The sequence below is a fragment of the Panthera tigris genome, chromosome B3, assembly GCF_018350195.1.
Source record: "Panthera tigris isolate Pti1 chromosome B3, P.tigris_Pti1_mat1.1, whole genome shotgun sequence".
Classification (NCBI taxonomy): Eukaryota; Metazoa; Chordata; class Mammalia; order Carnivora; family Felidae; genus Panthera; species Panthera tigris.
In genome coordinates, this window is record NC_056665.1 from 115,834,874 (window position 1) to 115,855,952 (window position 21,079).

Sequence of the window (21,079 nt, forward strand, 5' to 3'; positions counted from 1 at the left end):
ATTCAGTTTTCTAAGGACCAGAAGATTTAAGACAGCAGTGTAATCTGTATATGTTACAAAGTTTGTTAGCTTTCTTAGGTTACATTGAAAAAATCAGGTTACATTTTGAAATCCATTTTCTATATTGACTTCATTCTAGCTGTTGTTTTTTTCTTTTCTTCCCTGTAATGTCTCCCCAATCCATGTTTTTTCCTAGCCTTCAAGATGGTCAGCAAGGCCAGCAGTCCACAGCCCAGGTCAAAGTCCAGTCCCGCCCCCCTTCCCAGGCTGCAGTGCTCAGTGCTAGTGCCTCCTTGCTGGTGAGAAATGGGAGTGTCCACTTAGAAGCATCACATGACAATGCATCTGCTGTAGGCGGCAGCAGTTTGCACGATGAACTTGGTATGCAGGCCTTATGTAATCTTGGTGATACAAAACTGTAATACAGCAGATGATGGGTAACAATGATTGCAATTTCTGTGAGACAGCTTCATTTGCAACTATGCATGAGAGCACTTTTTTATAGGATTTGTCCTATGTGTGAGGAAAATTTGACTTGCTTTCCCTTTTCGGTTTCTCTCAACTTTTACTGTTTTGTTTTGTTTTGTTTTGTTTTGTTGTTTTTAGCATATTATTGGTAGATAGTTAAAAGTATTAATGTTCATGCTTTAGTGTTCTCTTAAAATGATTCGGGCAGTCCTGTTACTCGTTGGCACTTGTACTCTGTGGGGAAATGCTGATTTTATGAAGAATGATTTTGATTAAATCTTAAATTCTTTGCATTTGCTGAATGTGCTGCAGGAAGGGCAAAAATACTTTCTGATGGTCTGTTGCTATGGAATCTTTCTTTTGGGTATTCTGTATTTCATTTCAGTGTCTGTCACCTGAGATAGACTTACGTCATCCTAAATGCAGTACTCTGAGGACACCATGGCTCTATACTAATATCAATAAATTCATCAAGTTTTTTCTTTTTCCTGTTAATATACCTATAAATATTAATATAAGTTATTAAGTAGTTTATTCTCAGAGGGGTGGTGTAGTTTAAAACCTCAGTAATGCATAGCCACTCAGATACCTCTTTTGTACTTTACAGACAGTATTTTATATTATACTTTGTATGTAAAATATATACAAAGTATATAAAATATAGAGTATTTTATTCTTTGGTTTCTATTTCTCTGTATAATCTATCTTGTGTTCAGAATGCAGATTAGTAACAAGAAAATGAAAAACAATGAAGAGAATTTTGTTATTAAAAAATACACAATTGAAAGCACCACATTTGCTCCCAGTGATTTTGTTTTGTTATAGCTGTGTTTCATTTATAGAGATGATAATCCACTTGGCACTTTGGCTAGAAGGATGTGTGGTATAAGATGCCCGAATTAGATATAATAACGTTTCATATGCCATTTGTTGACATTTCCCATTTTGTAAAAATCCTTAGTTATAGAAAGTTAACAATTAGACAAGCATATTGATGAAAATAATTATCCTTAGCAAATCTTACAGAAACCTGAAAATGGTCATCTAAGATATTTATAACATTGGCATATATAGTGATTTCTAAATAAAAAGAGAAGGCAATAAAACATTTTAATTTCAGAGTGCTTTTGCTTTTGAGTTTACAATTTGAAGAAGCAAGGGAGTTTATTAGGAGGGTCCTCAATTTGGTTACTTGCTTTGAATTAGAATGGTGATACTTTTTTAGTTACAAATGATACTCAGTTGATATCTTTTTATCGCTATTTCTCTCAGGTTCACTCAAAGCCCTTTGAACAGAGGATTTGTCAATTTGTGCATATGAAATTACAGTTGCCATCACTGTTGCCCATTCGGTTTGTGGTAGCAGCTTTGTGAAAATAAAAGGCTTAATTTTGACCCATTTTGGATTTTTAGACTTGTGCCAAATCAAACATAAAATGATGCGGTAGATGACTTTTCTCTGTAAAACCTAATTTGCCCAAAAACTTGCTAAGAAAGCCTTAATGGTAAAATCCCATTCTGAATCCACTTGCAGATTATTAAAAATATGTACATAGGAACTCACTGGACAGTTCTAAAGGTAAAGTCTGGAGTGACTTTAGCATCTGTGGGTGAATATTCAGGATGTTGTCTTGAAATTTGGATTTTTTTTCTTACCTGCCTTCTAATAGCTAGTTACTGGCCTGTGGGACCTGGCTGCGGCCAAATTGAATGTATTGTGATAATTAGCACAAAACAAGCAATCAGTGGACAGTGTATACTTGTTCCATAGCATATAAAGTTGGCCAAAAAAGATCCTGAAAATGAGCTACAGTTGAACTTAAAGGTATTGGTGGAGATACTGATTTTTATAATATATTCCACTAGAATATTTTTGTTACATAGTTTAATTTTCTTCATGATTATAATTAACAGTGGTAAGATAACTTTGGGTAAATGAATTTGGGTCCTGTATACTCAAATATGTTAAAGTGAGTCATGATATTCCCTAAAAATATGAAATATTTAGAAAGGATTGTTTCCTTCCAAATTTAGCTTCTTCAGTTGAAAATTTTTTAATGTACAATATTTACATATGAAAATGTGTACACATAACGCATTTATATAAAACACTCATACAAGCATACATATACATTCATACATATGTATGTTTGAGTGCATATAAATGTTTGCATATGTACACATATATACATAATACTTGGTTGTTTACTTTAAACAGAGGAACAGCCTTTTTGGATCAAAGGAAACTTGCAGTCAGGCATTGTTTAATTCTAAGCCTAGGTAGTTTTCCTTAACTGTTTTCTACATCTTTACTTTGTGGTATCATACTAGATAACCACAACTATAAACGACAGCCGTAAACCCATAAACCCATTATTTCTCTGTTGAATTTTAACTAGCGTGTCAGGTTACCAGGTAACATTAGACATGGTGGAAAAATTCACCGAAGGTGGTATTTTAAGGATTTTATTAGTAGCTTTTTCAGCAGAAGAAAATGTATTTTCATCATAGGTACTCAGCAGGCATAATTGTTAATCATATTTAATTTTAAAGGCTGAATTATAAGTATATAATTTAGAACCTAGTTGGAAAAATTTGGATGGTTTTCTTTCTTATTTATAGACTTCACCTCCATGCAAACTTAGTTAAAAAAAAAAAAAGATTCCAATGATGTGACAGATAAGTTTTAAAGTTAGCATCTTTGAAAAGGCAGTTAGTATCTAAGAATTTCTCAAATCCTTCAGTGTAACATACCACTTTTTTTTTTTTTTAACCACATCTTAAGGGTTAAATTACCTCCACACCAGTCTTCTAGGGGACTCCTTTCTTTGCAGTTGGTTTCCTACTATATTCTGAATTAAATTGCAGTTACACTAAATAAAATAAGCTGTGCTTAGTGCCCAGATAAGTCACACGAGGGACTCTGAATTCACGTAGCCTTAAAGTTCTATTTTTTTTTTTGCTTAATCTATCAAGCTTTTTCTATAAAACTTGGCAATCACTTCTCAGTTTTATGCTAAACTCAGCTTTCTCTTGTAAATTTAGACTAATAAATTGATGTAATGATGCCTTTATAGTTGATAGTTAAATGCTTAATATGTGGCACATCTCAGAGGAGACGTTCTAGATAAGGCCTGGTAAAACAGGAAAATTTACGTGTGTTTTTTTTCTGTGTATGAAATTAGTGGTGGTCGTTGGTGGAGATATGCTTTGAAAAAGTATATGTAATAGTACATCAAACTTTCATGTAAAAAATAAACAAGAAATGAGGAAAAGTTTGTATCTATGTTTAAAATGCAAATATGAAATATATAAAAATCATAGGTGATATTCCTCTGACAGATATGTTTTCTTAATTTCATTAATGCATTCGAGGTTTAAAAAGTGATGACTGAACTTACTTTTCTGAGGCTTTCTTTTATTTCATTGCTATGCAAGGATTGACAAAGAAGGTATTCTTTGAGATAATCTGCCTTACTACAGAATTTATTAACTTGAAAATGTGGTCAGCTCTAGAAAAAGACTTAAATCTGCCAGTACCCTACCCTCCCTATTGGCCTTTTTATTAAGCGGCTTATAGCAGCTATGCGTTGTTAAGCAGAAATATGATTTGGAGGCTTTAAAATTTTTTACTTTAAAAAGCGAGGCTCAGATGATCTATAATACTTTCATGATTTTTATTAGAGTTAGCCTTGGTGTTTAAAAAGGGTTATATGTATTATGCATTTTGTTATATGTTATATGTCTTATGTTGTATGCCTTAACATTTTGTGCTACATTACAGATACTTTTTCTTACTATACAGAGATCAGAGGGCTATGGGACCTTGGAGTTTATACGTCAGTGCCCTATGTTATGGCAGATCATTTTCATTCATCTAAACAAAAAGTTATGTTCTTTTTGCAGCGGCCTTGATCTTTTATTGATATTTTTGAATACAAAAAAAGCTGCATTTTGTTTTTTATTGAGGGGAGTGCGACACAAAATATATACAAATGAAAGCAAAATGTTTATTTTTATTGAAGCAATAAAGATCCTTTATTATTATCTAAAAGGAAGAAGTGTGAAGTTTGGGTATATTTTCTTCATTTTGATAAATTAGAATTTATTTTTCTCATTCTTGTAACAGAAATACAAGTTTAGAAATATTAGAAACTATAATGAAAATTAAGTGATCTGTAATTTTATCACTTAGAGATACTCAGTTTTGAAATTTTATAATTTTTTCCTCCCTGTCTTTTTTAATGCACACATTTTGTATACTTTCCTGAAACGGAATTGGGATCATGGTGGGTGACTTGGTGCTACTGTATGAGTTTTGTATCTTGCTTTTTTCACTTAGCATGTATGTTATTTATTCATGTTATTAATTGTTCTTTAACTTGTTTGTAAGTGATGGCATAATATTTTATCTCTGAAATCTCCATGAAAGGGAGTAGGATGTAGTGGAGTCCACAATCAGACTTCATGTCTTCCAGTCCACACTCTACTGCTTATGAGCTGTGTGGCCTTGGGCAAGTTATTTTCTCCCTGTGCGTCAGTTCCCTAATTTATCAAATTAATAACAGTATCTACTTCATAGGTCTATAGTGAGGATCATATCTATTAAAATGTGCAAAGCAATTAGAACAGTGCCTGGCAATAATAAGTCAATTACATAAATAATCATTGCTATCATCATTATTAACATTATTATGTAATTATAGTTTATTTAAACTAAGTTTAAGTTAAGCTAAGTTTAAGTTAAACTTGATTAATATATGCATTAGCTGAAATATAGGTTGGGTTCTTCAATGGAGGACACCCTCCTCCCCCAGCCCCTCACCAATCAGTGACTAAAATAAAAGAGAAGTTTACCTGTCTCTCTAACAGTCTCACAGGAGCTGTCCCTAGCAGGGGGGTTGGTTCTGTTATCTTCCATGTGTGGCTTCCCTGCTGGTCCATAGTGGCTGCTCCACTTGTTGTCAACAAATGTCATTTGTCTGAAAAGCAGGAAGGGGGGCGGGGGGTGTTGCTAAAAAGTAAGGACAGTTAGTCTTTATCTTTCAGATTGCAACTTGAGAAATGTGCCTGTCACTTTCTCCCACTTCCCTTGGGCCCATACATAGTCACATGGCAACTTCTAGCTGCAAGAGAGGTTAGGAAATGTCTCTAATTAGGTGAACATAGGCCCAGCTGAAATTCAATGAGGGGAAGGTCCTATTAATACAAGGAATAAGGAAAGGATGAATACTGGAGGTCAGTCATCAGTCTTTGCTACATTAAGCACTTTACATCAATAAGATAAAGATCAGTAACTAGAAAAGTTGAAATACTAGTTGAAATACAGTCACAAACAGTTCAAGTTTACTCATAATTTTTTAAAATTTATTTATCTATTTTATTTTATTTTTTAATAATTTTTTTAATGTTTATTTATTTTTGAGACAGGGAGACAGAGTGTGAGTGGGGGAGGGACAGAGAGAGAGGGAGACACAGAATCTGAAACAGGCTCCAGGCTCTGAGCTGTCAGCACAGAGCCCGATATGGGGCTCGAACCCACAAACTGTGAGATCATGACCTGAGCCAAAGTCAGGCACTCAATAGACTGAGCCACCCAGGCACCTGTACTCATAATTTTTTAAATTGCAGATTAAAAACAAGGTGAGATCTTTTTCATCTTTGTGTAATGTATCTATTATTGGAAAAAGTCTGAAGATTGAATGTTTTTAGAGAGCAGTTTAGAACTGTAGACCAAAAATGCCTATAGCTTTTAGTACTCAAAATTTGCGAACTTGAAAAGATATATGTACGTGGATATTCATTATAACATTGTTTGTAATTTTGACAAACTTTAAACAGTCTAAATCTCTTGTTATTAGAGAACCTCTAAAAGAAACGATAGTACATAAACAGTATAATATTTAGAACTTGATGCATCTTTATTTTTTCAAAAATTTTTAATGTTTATTTATTTTTGAGAGAGAGAGAGAGTGTGTGTAAATGGAGGAGAGGCAGAGAGAAAGGGAGACACAGAATCCGAAGCAGGCTCCAGGCTTTGAGCTATCAACACAGAACCCGATATGGGGCTCGAACCCACAAACTGTGAGATCATGACCTGAGCTGAATTCAGAGGCTTAATGGACGGGGCCACCAAGGCAACGTCTGCATCTTTATTATTGACATGAAAAGTTAAACTAGTTAGTAAGCAAAAGAAGTAAATTTTAGAATGTGTATGAGGAGAGTGATCCAATTGTCTTAGGACAAATGTACATAAAAATTGTTCAGAAGAACACAGTGGCTGTCTCTGGGGGAGTAGGGAACTTTTCTTCATTTTATGTACTACTTTTGAATCTGATGTGTAGTATTTTTTTAAATGAACCACAAAAAGAAACAACAAATATCACTCACTCTTGATTTATATTTTGTAGAAATTCCACTGATTACATGCTGTCTCACGTTCCTCCATCTACTTAGACTCTTAACCTGACCAGTCTTTTTTTTCTTCTTTGTTTTAAAATCAACTTTTTGATATATAATTTAGGTATGATGAATTGCATCCATTTAACATGTACAGTTGGTTGAGTTGTAACAGATGTGCACACCTGTGAAATACTACAATCCAGATACAGAACATTTCATCATCTTTAAAAGATTTTTTGTTGCCCCATTGCAGCCCATCCTTCCCCCGCCCCTGGCCACAGGCAGCCACTGCATATTCTATGTCATTATAGTTCTCCCTCTTTTAGAAGTTCATATACATGCAGTTGTAATGTGGCCTTTTGCACTTAGTAATGTTTTTAGTTCATCACGTTGCATGGGTTAGTTTATTCTTGTTTTGTGCTGAATATTATTCCATTGTGCAAGTGTGTGTATATTGTGTATCCATTCATCTGATAGATGTTTGTGTTATTTCCAGGTTTTGGCCATTGTTAGTAAAACTTAACTTTTCAAAAGTGGTTTTACATTCACACCACCAGTGTATGTGAGTTGCGCTCATTCCCATTCTTGTCCCCATTTGCTATTGCTGGCCTTTAAAATTTTAACCCTAATGGTTGTATCTCATTGTGGTTTTAAATTTACATTTTCTCTTATGACTATTGATCTTTTTTTTTGTGATGTGTGTCCAAATAATTTGCTCACTTTTAAAATTGGGTTGGTTGTATTATTTTTGAGGTGTAAGAGTTTTTGTGATATTTTAGACATAACTAATTTGTCAGATGCAAATCACAAATATTTTCTCCCATTCTGTGGCTTGCCTTTTTGTTTACCTTGTCATTTGTAATGTCATCAGTATCACTGTCCTGTTGTAGATTTTACCAAGATGAGGTTGTCCCTTTGAAAGAAAATGTGAGCAGATGATGAAATCATAGCAGAATATGAACTTGTACATTCACTTTTGGAAGGTTCACCTGATCTGGGGATTAGGCAGTAAGAGTGAAACTTAATGAATGAAGGCATGTGGCGTTAAGTCAGAACTAGAGGACATTGGCCACGTCAGTAAAAGAGACCAGTATGTACACCTATTTTATTGTTGCTGAGCAGTAGAGACATTGGTCTTTTCGTACCAGTTCTCAAAACCTCTCTTCTAAACCAACTTTTCTTCTCATACCTGTTCTTTTCTGTACTCTCTTGTTTAAAAAAACAAAAACAAAAACAAAAACAAAAAACTAGCACAGTGGTGAACATCCCAGGAAGAAGGATTGGTTCTCAGTATTGAAACATTTATTTTTATTTTTTATTTTTTTAAGTCTATTTTTAATATTTATTTAGAGAGAGTGAGCAGGGGATGTGCACAGGGAGAGGGAGACAGAGAATCCCAAGCAGGCTCTGTGTTGTCAGTGTGACATGGGGCTTGATCTCCCGAACCATGACCTGAGCCAAGATTAAGAGTTGGAAGCTTAACCGGCTGAGCCACCCTAGCACCCCTCAGTATTGAAACTTTTAATTACAAGTAGCATAGTACCTTGATCCCATTCTAGTACATTTTTTTGGTCCAGGAGAGGGGTTGGCAAACTATGGCCTGTGGGGGAAATCCATCCAGCTTGATGCTTGTTGATATAAATAAAGTAAAATAAATACATATTTATGTTACGGGTTTTCTGTGGCTGCTTTCATGCTACAGTGGTAGTCTTGAATTGTTGTAACTATCTGACCCACAAAGCCTAAAATACTTATTTTCTGGCCTTGTATAGAAAAAGTTTGCCCACCCTGTACTATACGCAGAAATAAAATGAATCATTTCTGTCTGGTGAAAACTCACGCTTTCTCAGAGACTCATAGGTACCACTTGTGATAATAAGGGTGGCACCATCCAAGAAACTGGCACTAGTCTTAAAAGTCTTTCTCTACCACATTCATTGAGATAGCTTTGTGAACACAGTACTCATCACATCAGAAATAAGCACTTTCTGTAGAGCACTTAACTTACCCATGTGGATGCATGTGGTCCTCCAAGAGCCTTCTAAAAAAGCACTTTATAAAGCTGCTTCCCTTGTGTCTGGCTTTGCTCTCATAGCCCTTGCCTGCCCTAAGAGTTAATACTTGAGAAGAGAGACCTCAATTAACAGTGTACCAGGATTAGGCCTAGTGGGAGGAGGGTCCACAGAAGGAAATCAAGAAATTTCCAAGGCCTCTGTTGTTGGTACTGGGAGGATTAGAAGAATCCTACAGAAGATCTGTCCTAGTAACTACCTCTTGCCAAGGTACATGAGTAAAATGAGTAGCATCAAGAATGCAACAGGAGTTTTTTAGTCAAGTGAACAATCTTTATACACTTTGTGCTGTGTAGCAAGGACTTAGGAGTTAGAGAATACCATTAATTTCTCATGTCTTTTATCAGGGTCTTGCCCCTGTCTATTTTGAGTTTATCTGCTGCACCATTCATGGCTTCAGGGAAGTGTTTCAAGGGTCCTTTTCTTTAAATCAGTATCTCGTTTTATTCATCTTCCTGTTATTCATCACTTATTTATTGATTTTTGGTTATTTGAAATTCTCCTACCTAAAAAAAATGGTTTTGTGTAATAAAATGTAATTTTTATAGGCAATAGCAATCAATTCAATGTTCAAAACTGAGAAATACCAGGTACGTTAACTTTTCCCCCCCCTTAATCTCTAGATGCTATCTCATGGCCAATATCATTAAGCCTAAAATTCCAGCCGCCAGTCTTATTTTGTCAGAAAGTAATTGTTTTCTTTTAAAATCATGACCGAGCCATTCTGTTAGATATAACTAATTATTACCTGGGAGTTGAATATGTTGAGATGACTTAGTTTTTAATCATAATTCATGTGAGAAGGACACATTTCATTGTTGTTCTTCTCAATTTATATTCATCAGAAAAAGTCAATACTTACAGTATTTTTCTTGATACAGGATACTATAAAAATAGGGTTATTAATAAGGGCACATTTTACTTTGGACCTAAAGGGTAACTACATCATGGTTTTGATTTTAAATGAGATATATATAAATTTGATATGTATGCTGAGGATCTTCGTACAGATTTAGGATATTCTTAATCTTTATTTAACCAATAGTAATATATACTTATTTCTGTTTTGGTTATTTTTGAAGATGCTTTTAGTAGACTATTATACCTTAAAATATTACGAAGTTTTTCACCAAGACCTTAAGCTAAATGGTTTCTAGTATAATTTTTCCTGAGTTGTTTATCCTCTGAATAAAATTTGTTTCTTTTCAAGGGCTAACTTAGTTGCCAGGCCCAAAGGTACAAGAGGAGACCTAGAATCTGTTATTTTGGTGGAGTTACATTAGAAAAATACCAGGAAGCCTTAATACACTGTCAGCCTTTTCTGACCTGAACATGTTCTTTTTTTTTTTTTTTTTTGACCTGAACGTGTTCTTAAAATTAGTATGTAGACAAAGCCTTTTAGGGGGGAAATAAATCAAAGTTGAAGTCATTGCACATTTGTTAAAATTATAGCCTCCTTTTTCATAGACATGTTTTATGCTTTGCTAAATTTCTAAAATTTATAACTTGTTAGTCATTGGTTTGTAAAGAAGCATTCAGAGTTCTTGATTTATATAGTAATAAAACTACTCAATTTTTCTAGCCTTCTTTGTGTAAAGAGCTTTTTGAAGGGCGTGCTTTCTTTTTACGTTTCTATTTATTTAATGTGCAGCTATTTACATTTTATAACAGACATCTATACATAAAGGAGAGTATAGTTGTATAATGACTTAAGGTTCTTTGTTCCATTTGATAATTACAAAGAATAATATCTTTAGTTGATTTCAGTTGCATATAAATGTCATATTCAGTATTCCCAAAACAGAACTTGTATTATTAAAAATTCCACGGAATGCTTAAATATATTCAGAATATATTCCCATAATTTAAATTCTATTGAATATAATATTATTTGTAAAATACACATTATATGACATAAATACTTATGTTTATCCATTCCATTCTTACTGGATTTCACACATAGCTTCCAAGCCCTCCTAGCTCTTTGTTACTCTGTGATTTACTCACTTGCATGGGTTTATAATTATTCTGCATTTATGCCATGTGTAATTTTGATCTGATGTTTCTTTTTCCTATTAATGTAAGCTATTTATAGTGGCACAGCCAATTTTTCATTTGCCATGATAAATGAGGAAAGAGCACAACATAAAAAATTACAATTTAAAAATAATTTTGAGATCTCGGTCAAGCCAGTATTTTTGTTTAGGTTTTTTCTTCGCTAACAATTTCTACAGCCACTGTACCACTTCAAAAAGTATTTCAGCAAGACACCTAAGAAGAAGCCAGATGGCAGCTTGTATTATTTCGTTTTAGTTGCTGAATCTGGTTTGTGTTAGAAGTGCTGAGTGAATGATTCATGACTAGAAGATGAGGGTGGCACGTGGAGGTGACAAAAAGCAGAGTTTTAGATAATCCACGTGCTGAATAATCCTCCCTTGAAAAACAGCAAATGAAATAAACATTTCACAGAATGCTTTTTTTCTCATTTGTCGTAAGAATATATTTTTCTGAGAAAAAAAAATGCTGCTACAGAAAACACCATAATAAAATACATATTCTGTCTGATCCATAGAAAGCACTCAAATAATCCTACTTAATAAAGAACTTCTCAGATTCCGATCCTTTTCAAGTATGAAGTGATTGTTGAGATGTTTTGCGAACCCTTAGTTATAGTATTAGTACATCCTGGGGTCTTTTATTGTTACTTTTCAGGCATTTCACTTACATAAAAATGGTCATACCTTGTTTACATTGTAGTCATGGAAGAGAAATCTTTTAGCCCTGCCATCTAGTTGAAATTGCCCTGAAGATTCCTCCTATTTATAAACAATCAAGATGCAGCCCGGACTAAGTCGCAAATGGTTGCAGGGTTCTATACCTCATTTCACTGTCCTACTGGAAATTTATATTCATTTATTTCTGCTCCCTACCCACTACTGAGAGGGCTGACATAGGTTGTCAAGGTGAGGAATGCATTTCAGACAGTCTGCAGATTTTTAAAATTTCACTATCAGAAATCATTTTATCTTACAGAGTTCATTTTAAGAGTTCTTTAAACCTGCATTCCTTTGCAACCAATATCATTTCCAAACCTTTTATTGGCTTTGTGGAGATATTTGGCTACAGCTAATGGTGTTCTTAAATTTTTTCAGAGAGTTCTTGTAGACTCATGCAACCAGTAATGTTCATTAAATACTGTGATTTAATTATTACCAACATTATACTTCATTGATTGAACTTCTTAGATCCATTTGGACACTTCATTTTTTCTTAAAAAACACAACATGATGGGTATTAAGGAGGGGACTCTTGTTGTGATGAGCACTGAATGTTGTATGTAAGTGATGAATAACTAAATTCTATACCTGAAACTAATATTACATTGTATGTTGAGTTAAAAAAACCCAAAACAAGAAACGAACCCAAAACTCTGTGAAGGTAATCTCAGAAATTTGCTGTCTTGCAGTTTGAGTGATCTTAAAACTTAAGCGGCTTTCCAAATGGCCACTCACCACTTGCAAAGTGGTCAGGTGACTTTTAAACAACGTTAAATTCATTCATGTGATTACTTCAATTGAGAATGCCCTGAGAGGAGAAAAGAGGAAACTGGATTGCAAAGCTGACTTAAATCCCTTACTGTTAAAACCTGATTATGTATGTTGACATTTTGCCCCACTGTTCAGCATTCCTTTTCAGTTCACATCATGCTGAATTACATGCAGATCATTGTTTTTAGAATATTTTGGAAAAAGGTTACAGTACATTTTCTTAAATTGTAACAAGTTTGAAGTTTAGTGTTTTATGATGGAAAATTTTTGAGTATTCTAATGGCTTTTTAAAAAAATCATTTATTTGCTAGGTAAGTTCTCTTCTACGCTTTATGAGACTGGTGGCTGTGATATGTCACTTGTGAATTTTGAACCGGCAGCAAGAAGAGCATCTAATATCTGGTATGTGTGAAGTCCTATTAGGAGAGCGTATGTACTTGCATATATTTGCCATGTTTAAAGCTTTGAAGCCTTGCGATGGAAAAGTGCTTTTGAAAATATTTGTTCATATTGGCTTAAATAATTTTGTCATTGTGTATTTGTCTCCAAAGATGTAAGGTAGAATTTATTGCTCTGGAAAAAAGAAAGCATTATTCTTAAAATGAAAGCTGTTCTGTATTTTAAATAATTAAGTAAGAATTCCCTGTGGATCTTACAGTGGGATAGTGGTTTCCCACAATTTCAAGTTTAACTCTAGATTTCATGCTACACACACACACACACACACACACACACACACACACACACACACACTGCATGATGTATAAAAAAGCTTCTTAAAGCTTATTAGGAAAATAATTATACTACTAACTTCAAACTCATCAGGTCTCTTTGTAATTGAAAAATTTTATTTCTTCATAAGGGTTTTTTGATCGTGTCTTTTTACATGATCATCTTTCCTTGTGTTTTGAAATTTATTTATCACCAATAAGAAAGAGGAATTTCTTAAAACATGGGTCATCTGTTCTATTTAGTTTCTTTTCTCTCCTTCCCTTAGGAAGAAATTACACTGTAAGATAAGGGAGAAATTAGGAGAAAAGCAAATAAGAACTAGAAATCTTGATGGCATAATCAGTTCTAATATAGAATGTATTAGATTTTTTTCTTAAACTCTAATATGATTCATCTATTCAGGTTGCTGCCTTGAGGTACATTAGTGACTGATTAGCTCATTTTTTTCACAGGGGTCATTTTATTTGATTCCTATTTTAGGACTTATTTAATAATGGGACACACCTGTTTAAATATTACACATGTATGTATGGGCAGTTCACTTAGTTTTTTAAAGTTTTTAGGTGCCATTAATTTTTTTTTTTTTAATGCTTATTTATATTTGAGAGAGAATGTGTGAGTGGGGGAGGGGCAGAGAGAGTTGGAGACAGAATCTGAACCAGGCTCCAGGCTCTGAGCTGTCAGCACAGAGCCCAACGCAGGGCTCAAACCCACGAATTGTGAGATTATGACCTGAACCAAAGTTGGCTGCTTAACCAACTGAGCCACCCAGGTGCCCCATAGGGGTCTTTTAAAGCAATAGGATCTTGTAGTCACTTAGCTTAATCCACTGAAAAGATAGAACATGTAGAAAACTATACTCACTCAGCTCCTTTAGTCCAGTTTTGGAACTGATCCTGTTGAGAATGACCAGCTTGGAGTGTTAGGTGATTTTGTAATAGTAGAAACAATAGAAGGATGGAGCAATGGAAACAATTATGTTTAATATAATTTAAGAATGATTCCTTACAAGCATAAATGTGGTAACAGATTTGTCACATTCTAGGCTGTTATATTATAGCTTAAATATGTTAATTGCTTTCTTAAACACTCTCCATAAGAACTTTGTGACAGAGGCATTATTCTCCTGTGTTAGTGATGCGGAAACTGAGGGGTTTAAAAGGCTGGATGACTTGTCCAAGATCTCATTTAGCGGATGAAGAGATTTGAATATAGATACTCTGGCCCAGAGGCTGTGCTCTTAATTACATCTGTAGGAAAATGCTATTTCGCATTTTGAAGTACAAGGAACAGTGAAGAATATAAATGTCATCTCATTGTTAAAAGATGTATTTTTCCTTCTATTCCTTGACAAGCTGTTTATTTCCTGAAGTTTTTTTCATTTTATTTTAGTGACACGGATTCTCATGTATCCAGTTCTACCTCAGTTCGATTTTATCCACATGATGTGGTAGGTTTTCCTTTACTTTTAGAAAACGATGTGTATTCAGATTTAGTTACACAAATCAGAAAAATTGAAGTTCTAAAATGTCAATTTTGTTGTAAACTATGGCAAAATCACCTTTGCTGTCTCCTCGTGGATCTTTTCCTGTAAGTCCCTTGTTAGTAAACAAACCTAAAACACCATGAAATGTAATTAGCTATGTATGAATCAGTAATTACACTTTTGAGGTTATATAAAGGTTCATTTACTGACCAGTGTTATAATCTGTGCCATTTTAAGACTTCATTTTGAAAATTATGATTTTGAATATCATCTGACGTAACTGTTAGTTATTCACATGCCAGTATGTGTGTAGCAAGCTTAGTGATGGTGTCACTGTGTAAAAAAAATATGCCGTGTGAGATACAGTGGGGATATTTTAAAAAGATGACACTGCTTTTGTCTTCAAGATGTTTATATCGAACTTAGAAAAGACAAAACAGATGAAATTCTTATGTGGAACGCGTCAGAGATACATATAAATAAATGTGCCAAAGGGATTAATTATTAGTGGCTTCCTGGAGATGATTAGTTGTGAGCTGGGTTCTAAGACCATAGATGTGAGTTGGCATAGAGCAGTGGTTTTGAACATTTGGCAATGTCTGGAAACACTTCCGTTTGTCACAGCTATAGGAGAAATGCTGATACTATAAAACATCACACAGTGGACAGCACAGCCCCTAAAACAAAGAATTATCTGGCTGAAAATACCTGTATTGCCAAGGTTGAGAAACCCTGGCATAGAGGATAAGAAAAAAAGTGTTCGGGGAGGTATTTGCCAGTGTTTAGAGATAAAAATGGCTACGTTATTTATAGGAAGCAAATTTTCTTTACTGTTTCCCGCATATGTGTTTGAAAAGTAAAGGTTGTCTCTGCTTTTTTGCTGGAGTGTATTCCAGGAAACTTCATAGGAAAGTAAAGAATAGGGATATGATTATTGTTTTTGTCTGTTTTTCACTGTTAAATAGTATGGGATCTTCGGGATAGTGAAATGCTGACTAGGGCTGTACTACATTTGGGAAATTTTAGACTCTTTCATTTTTATTTTTATTTATGTTATTATTTTTGACATTTTTTAATGTTTATTTTTGAGAGAGAGAGAGAGAGTGAGCAGGGGAGGAGCAGACAGAGACGGAGTCACAGAATCCGAAGCAGGCTCCAGGGGCTCGAACATGGGTCTCGAACTCATGAGCCATGAGATCATTACCTGAGCCCAAGTCAGACGCTAAACCGACTGAGCCACCTAGGCACCCCTCAATTTAATTTAAAAAAATTTTTTTTAATGTTTATTTATTTTTGGGAGAGACAGAGAATGAGCACGCACAAACAAGGGGCGGAGAGAGAAGGAGAGAGAGAATCCCAAGCAGATTCTTCACTGTGAGCACAGAGCACGTTGTGGGAGGCCCAGTCCCATGAACTGTGAGACCATGACCTGAGCTGAAATCAAGAGTCAGACACTGAACCAATTGAGCCACCCAGGGACCCCCTAGACTCTTTCAGAGGAAGGGAAAACTGGTGAACTGTTGAATGGACGAGTTAAAGCTAAGAGATGTAATGTGGTAATTTCCTGTATAGCTCAGGTGAGCAGCCTGCCAAAACAAAACAAAAGTGAAGGATGTAGGAGGGATTTGAAAACTACAGTGATAGAGACTGTAGGAGGAAATGAGAATTGAAAGCATTGAATCCAGTTCAGAGGAGCTTAGATTTAGTATAGCTTAATGAGACAAGGCCACAAACGTGACAGGGAGAAGGGAAGCCACTAATGATACACTGTAAGTGATTTTTATAGATTCGCTGGCTATACAGTCATAACGTGTAAAGATTCTGGATATTTTTCCCAGTACAACTTTCCTAAAAACCTATTGAGTAGTTTGCTTTAAGTATATGTCCTATTATCACCTTCTGTAGTTTTTAATGATCATAAAATGTCCATAAGGAGTGTAGAGAATTGAGGGGGCTTAGATCATCCGCAAGCTGATTAAGTAGCCCTTGAATCATGACTTGAGTAAAGATGTTTTAAGCCTTTCAGTGCTGACTTTCTTTTAGCTCTCTCTTCCACAGATTCGGTTGAACAGACTATTGACGATCGATACAGATTTGTTGGAGCAGCAAGACATTGACCTCAGCCCTGACTTGGCAGCGACTTATGGTCCAACCGAAGAAGCTGCTCAAAAGGTTAAACACTATTACCGCTTTTGGATCTTACCCCAGCTGTGGATCGGCATTAACTTTGACAGACTCACACTTTTGGCCCTGTTTGATAGGTGAGAATGTGGTGTGATATTAAAGATATATGTAGATTTTATTTTCAAATTGAAATGTCCCCAATTACCCATTGAAGTTTTTACTTGGTTACCAAGTTGGAAAATGTTTTCTGTTTTTTGGTCCTTTTTGACATAAAATTTAACTTAGTAGGGCTCTCAAACATTGACTCTCTTGAATTCATTAAAAATTTTTTTGTGGCAATTTTAATATGTTTATACCAAGAAATCTTTTTTATTGTCAATAAGAATCATGGAACTCTACTTAAAAGCCAGAGAATTTGAGGTGTTAGTGATCACAAGGTTATAGGTAATATGACTCTAAATATAAAAGGTATTAGAGCACTCTTTGTATTTCCCTATTTTGTAGCACTAGTCTTAATAATGAACAATATTAGTCTATTAAAACTTGGTGCTTCCTGTTGACGGAAGTAAAAAAGATTGGCTTTACTCTCCTATCTGAAACAATGAAAGAGAAGAAAAATGCACAAAACCTTGGTTTTTAAGGCATCAGAGGTACAACAAAAAGGACAGTGATTCCCAAGAGATGAAACACGTTATGTGAGCCCTGCAATTGCCCCAGCTTACTGCCTTAAGGGAGTTTCCAGGCTTCGTCGCCGGCTGCAACACAGGGAGGAGGTACTGAAATAGAGCCCAGCAGACTTCCTGAGTTGAGGGAATGGAGCCACGAGTCCAGGGAGACCAAGGCATCCAGCTCAGAGTATCAAAAAGAGGACTGCTGTTCACAGGGAGACCCTCTGAGTTCCACAGCAGGTCTCCACAGCTGTCAGCAGAGCACTGATACGTGAGTGTTTGTGAGGAAACTACCTGAGGCCAGGGGAGAAGCATGTGAAAGAGATAGAGGAACAGTGTCTGACACACAGGGACAGGAATAGTGTCTGTTCCCACCTGTCTGAATGAAAAAACTCATAATCCAAGTTTTATGGTGCATTGTGTAGAGTACTCAGGGAAGTCTTGCCTGAAAAGTGGGCAGTAATTAGCCCTAGCATGAGCACTGCTCCAGACCCACCAAACGAGTCATAAAAGCAAGACCTAAAATGATCAAACTGTTTCCAAGTAGCATAACAAAGTTCAAGAAGACTTAACAGAAATCTAAAAATTGTTAACCACCTAAAACTTTTCACAGTGGCATCCAACCAAAGATAACAAAGCATGCAAAGAAGCAGTAAAACATGATTTATAATGAGGGCAATAATGAATCTATTGAAACCAACCTATAATTATCACAGATGTTAGAATTAGCTGTCAAAGACATTAAAAAAAGTATAATTGGGGATGCCTGGGTGGCTCAGTTGGTTAAGCATTTGACTCTTGATGTAAGCGCAGGTCATGATCTCACAGTGCCTGAGATCAAGCCGCATGGGACTCTGTTGTGATAACACAGAACCTGTTTGGGATTCCCTTTCTCTCTCTCTGTCTCTTTTCTGGTCTCACACACACAAGCACTTCCTCTCCCTCTCTCCCTCCCTCTGTCCCTCTCTATGTCTCTCTCCCTCCCTTTCTCTCTGTCTCTGTCTCTCTGTCTCTCAAATAAACTTGAAAAAAAATTAAAACAAGGGGCACCTGGGTAGTGGGTTGAATGTCTGATCTCACAGTCTGTGGGGTTGAGCCCCACATCAGACTTCGCTCTGACAGCGTGGAGTCTGCTTCAGATTCTCTGTCTCCCTCTTTCTTTGCCCCTCCCCCCTTGCACTCTTCCAAAAGTAAATAAATATTAAAAATAAATAAGTAAAAAATGAGTATTAATTGTAGTCTGTGTTAAAAAAGTTGAGACATGAGAGATATTTTTAAAGATCCAAAACAAACTTATTGAAATAGTTCTTTTATAGAGATGAAACTACAATGTCTGAGAGATGAAAAATAAAACAGATGGGATTAATGGTAGATTAGATATCACAGAAGAAAATATTAGTGAACTTGGAAGCATAGCAATAGAAACTATCCAAAATGAAACAGAGAAAAGAGTCCTCTCCCACTCCTGTCCCCCAGTGAAAAGAGCATATAAATAAAATGAAAGTAAGCTGTGAGACAACTTCAAGAGACAGGAAGAGAGAAAAAATTTGGAAGAAGAGTTGGAAAACTTTCCAAATTTGATGAAAATGCTAAACATACACATTCAAAAATGTTCATGAACCCCAAGCACGTGAAACATGAAGAAAACTACACCAGAGCACGTAATTGCTCAAAACTTGTGGTAAAAATCTTTAAAAACTGCAAGAGGACAAAAAGACTGTTGTACAGAGGAATAAGGATAAGGAAGACATTAGATTTATTGTTGGAAATAATGCAAGTAAGAAGAAAGGGGATCAACATGTTTTAAGTACTGAAAGGAAAAAAACCCGCAAAACTGTCAACCTAGAATTCTTTACCCAGAAAAAGTATCTTTTAAAAGTGAAGATGAAATAAAGCCGTTTTCAGACTGCAAAAAACAGAGAATTTTTGCAGGCAGACCCACACTACAGAATGTTGAAGGATATATTTCAGGCAGAAGGAAAATAATACCAAATGGAAATACAGACCTACCCAAAGGAACAAGGATCACTGGTAATGGTAAGTTAACTACATGGCTAAATATATGATATTTTTTTTCTTGCTAATTCAGTCCCTTTAATAATTGGATATTTAAAAAAACAATAACAATGTATTGTGTGATTTATGACAAGTAAAAGTAAAGTGCATGACAGTACCATAAGGCTGGGAAGGGACATATAAAAGCATACTACTGTTAAGTTTCTTATGTGAGTATATGAACTGGTATAACATCACTTGTAGCAAACCGCCATAAAATGTATATTATAATCCTAATAAACCAACCACTAAAATGTAAGAGTTCCAGCTAGGAGGTTAAAAAGGGAGATAAAATGGATTCATAAAAATTATGAAGGCAGAAAAAGAAGGAAAAGAGATCAAGAACATATCGACAGATAGAAAATAAATGACAAGATAGAAAAAGTCAAAAATTGAATTGGGGGAAAAAAGCAAGACCCAACTTTGTTGTCTATAAGAAATTTCTGCCTTTAAATATAAAGGCAGAAATAGGTTAAAAGTAAAAGAATTGAGAAAGCTACACCATGCTGATACTAATCAAAGTAAAGCTGGAATAGCAGTATTATTGTCAGACACAGTAGATTTTAGAACAAAGAATATTACTAAGGATAAAGAAGGTCATTTTTATAAAGATAAGGGGTCAGCTCATTCATAGGATTCAATCATCCTATATGTTTTTACACTTAAAGCGGAGCTTCAAAATAAAAGCTAATAGAAATAGAAACAGGGGCACCTGGATGGCTCAGTCGGTTGAGCATCTGACTCTTGGTTTCAGCTCAGGTCATGATCTCATGGTTTATGAGTTCGAGCCCCATGTCAGGCCCTGCCCTGACAGCATGGAGCCTGACTGTGATTCTCTCTGCTCCTCTCTGGCGCGCGCGCGCTCTCTCTCTCTCTCTCTCTCTCTCTCTCTTTCTCAAAATAGATAAATTAAAAAAAAAAAGACAAATAGAAATAGACAAATTCACATTATAGTGTAATTCAATACCCCTCTCTGAATAATTGATTAGAATAAATATGTAGAAGATCAGCAAGGACATTGCAGACTTGAACAATACCAGCAGCCAACCTAAGTTGAGTGACATTTATGGTACTCCACTCAGAACAATGAAATACACATTCTTTTTTTTTTTTTTTTTAAAGTTTATACATTTTTGAGAGAGAGCACAGGTGGGGAAGGGGCACAGAGAGAGGGAGACACAGGATCTGAAGCAGGCTCCAGGCTCTGAGCCGTCAGCACAGAGCCTGATGTGGGGTTCAAACTCCCGAGCAGTGAGATCATGACCTGAGCCGAAGTTGGACGCTCAACTGATTGAGCCACCCAAGCGCCCCAAAATGTATATTCTTTTAAGTGCAGCTGGAACATTTACCAAGATAAACCATATTCTGGTCCATAAAATAAGGGTCAAATTTAAAAGGATTCACGTCATACTTAGTGTGTTCTTTGACTGTATTGGAATTAACGATAAGTTAAAAACAAAAAGAACCTTGGAAAGTCCCTAAATATTTTTGGAAGCTAAATAATACTTAAGAATAACTCATGGA

General features: G+C 35.4%; 1 protein-coding gene across 10 annotated transcripts in view; it reads left to right on the forward strand.

Annotated features, from left to right (window-relative positions):
- Positions 1–21,079, forward strand: part of PCNX1 (pecanex 1) — a 168,153-nt gene that overhangs the window by 81,066 nt on the left and 66,008 nt on the right. For 7 of the 10 annotated variants that reach the window (XM_042990025.1, XM_042990024.1, XM_042990017.1 and 4 more), the window contains 4 exons: positions 197–381; positions 12,802–12,892; positions 14,615–14,672; positions 16,752–16,969. In XM_042990025.1, the coding sequence (XP_042845959.1) occupies positions 197–381; positions 12,802–12,892; positions 14,615–14,672; positions 16,752–16,969 (552 nt within the window). The remainder of the gene's footprint in view (positions 1–196; positions 382–12,801; positions 12,893–14,614; positions 14,673–16,751; positions 16,970–21,079) is intronic. The other 3 variants (XM_042990019.1, XM_042990022.1, XM_042990023.1) reach the window with 3 other exon arrangements.